The following is a 2,164-nucleotide window of genomic DNA, read 5'->3' as shown; positions in this document are numbered from 1 at the left end:
CCTTGGCGCCGTGTGTCTGTGCATGTCGGAGTGGCGATTTTGGGGAACGTTGCAGGTTCAGATAAGGCCAGTGACTCATCCGGAACGGCATTCGGAGTTCGCGGCCACGTCAGCCGGGGTTGCGGCATGACCTTATGTGAGGGCGAGGGCTCTAGTGCATATCGGCCGCTGGCTTACTGATTTTATGTATCTCTTTCTTTGAGTCAATTGAAACCCGTTTGGGAAGAAACAGTTGGCAAGCTTTGATTCACTAATTCTAGTTGATGTTCATATTCATTGACCTCTCTATCAGCATACCACGAAACAGAGTATCAATCGAAGAGAACCCCATGAATCGCGGTGATTATGCGAGATCGCCGGGGGCCGTCGCCCTCGGTGATTGGAATAAGCTCCTCATACGTTCTTGCTAGCTCAAAAAGCACTGCTTCGGCGTCTTCAACGGCTCGAAGGAGAGCCTGTGCAAGTCGGCTCGCGGGATTGCTAAAATCCACTGGTTCAACAGCCGCGCCCTCAGGGACCAATGCCGCAAGAAGAAGAAGGAGTCTCTGTTCGGCACGGGACACCGATGGCCATAGGGGCAGAAGCTGAGCAACCTGGCTCACAACAGCGTCTCGAACCTCCAGTCCGACAGGCCCACCAGAGCGCAACTCATAGCCCCAAAAGTCAGCCAGATCTTGCTGACAGCCGGCCATGAACAAGGTGTAAAGCAGGTCAAGGCGTCGTTTTCCCGAAAGCTGGGGGTCTGAGGCGATCTTGGCTAGGAACCTCATCGCTGGGGCTGTCGCGCTGTAGATGCTTTCCTGGTGGGTAACCGATCCGGAAAGTTGTGAGTTTGCTTCGTCCCAGCAATCGTTGTTTGAGGCAAGCGTACGCAGCATATCAGGAACATCTGTCGCCTCGCCGTAGGCATGCTCGAGGGCAGCCCAATTGACGTCGTCCACTCCTTCCAGACGGATTGGCTGGCCAGGGCTATCGGGCAGATCCTCATCCACATCGAGCTTCATTGCCACACGCTCAGAGGCGCGTGCTGGACAGGATCCCAGGGTCTCTAGTCGACGTGTAGAAGCAGTGACCGCGTCCAATCTATACAACAAGCCATCTTTGTTGAACTGCTGGAGACAGGCTCTTGTGTTTGGGATGTGATACCGCCAACAACTTACGTCACCACCGTGATGTCGCGCAAGGTTTCTTAATGCCTTCTCCTCCATGGCCACCCACCACTCATGGTCTTTGTCAGGCTCTGGACCATTGACCAGCGAGAACACGTCCCACAGGCGCTTAGGCTTGGAAACTCTTTGTGATTCCTTCACACCCCTAGTTTCAGATCCTCTTCCCAACTGGCCAGCCTCGCGGGCTGCAATTAGTCGATGGCCACGGTTTGCAAGCGCGAGAGCGACATCCTCTGCCTTGCTTTTGCTGGGAACCGTGATCTTGTATTCCTCCGCCAAGGGCCGCCTACACACCATGGCGTTGCTTTCCATTTTGACACGGGAGGAAGTGATTGGAAAGGTATAATGATATCAAGGAAGAGGAGAGATGATTAAAATGCAGTGCGACATTGGTTGAAGGGGCCCCTGGATACGGTCACAAGGCAAGGTCTTGAAAGAAAGTGGATTAACGTAGCAATCGAAGAAGCGAGGTAAGCTGGCCTATTAATGCACCCCGCACCAGCAATTCCCCCGCAAGGCCCAGAAAGCAAAGTCTTGGCACTTCACATCTGCCCACCAGCCACCGCCAGCCTTCTTGAAACCAGGGTACTTCTCGGCGTTGTAGTCAAACCAATTGGTGCCGTTGACGGAGAGGTCGCCGTAGACAGGGCAGGCAAGAGCTCTAATCACGGGCTTGATAGCTGTTCGACCCAATCGAGATCCGTGATTGTATTGATGGACTTATCCTCCTTTCTGTTTTCTTAGGAGTCTATATCTAGGGGGATCTAGTCTAGAATAGGCCTAGCGTATTTTTGAACCTGTTTTGATGATCCCCTTAATGGCGGAAAGTCGGCTTTTTAGTACTTGAGTGGCACCTACTAGGGTTCTATCAAATAAGAGGCTCTGAAATGCTCAGAGTGGCAAAAGAATCACTTCAGAATACAAGTGCTTCTCAGCCCTGTTGATGATCTATTCAATGATCTAGGTTTATCACCAATCAGGCCTACAGTCGCTGG

The 2,164-nt window shown here is 52.5% G+C and overlaps 1 protein-coding gene across 1 annotated transcript; it reads right to left on the bottom strand.

Moving 5' to 3' along the window:
• Positions 1-311: 311 nt before the first annotated feature.
• E0L32_002211 (uncharacterized protein) lies at positions 312-1,481 on the bottom strand (the record flags this gene model as incomplete). Its single annotated transcript, XM_031136376.1, has 2 exons — positions 312-1,112; positions 1,161-1,481. The coding sequence occupies 2 exons, from the start codon at positions 1,479-1,481 to the stop codon at positions 312-314; spliced, it is 1,122 nt and encodes a 373-aa protein (XP_030988426.1).
• Positions 1,482-2,164: the final 683 nt, after the last annotated feature.

Source organism: Thyridium curvatum (genome assembly GCF_004353045.1).
Source record: "Thyridium curvatum strain D216 chromosome Unknown NODE_9_length_649264_cov_80.371750, whole genome shotgun sequence".
Lineage (NCBI taxonomy): Eukaryota > Fungi > Ascomycota > Sordariomycetes > Thyridiales > Thyridiaceae > Thyridium > Thyridium curvatum.
The sequence above is the reverse complement of the archived record's forward strand: the minus strand, read 5'-3'. Positions and strand labels throughout refer to the sequence as shown.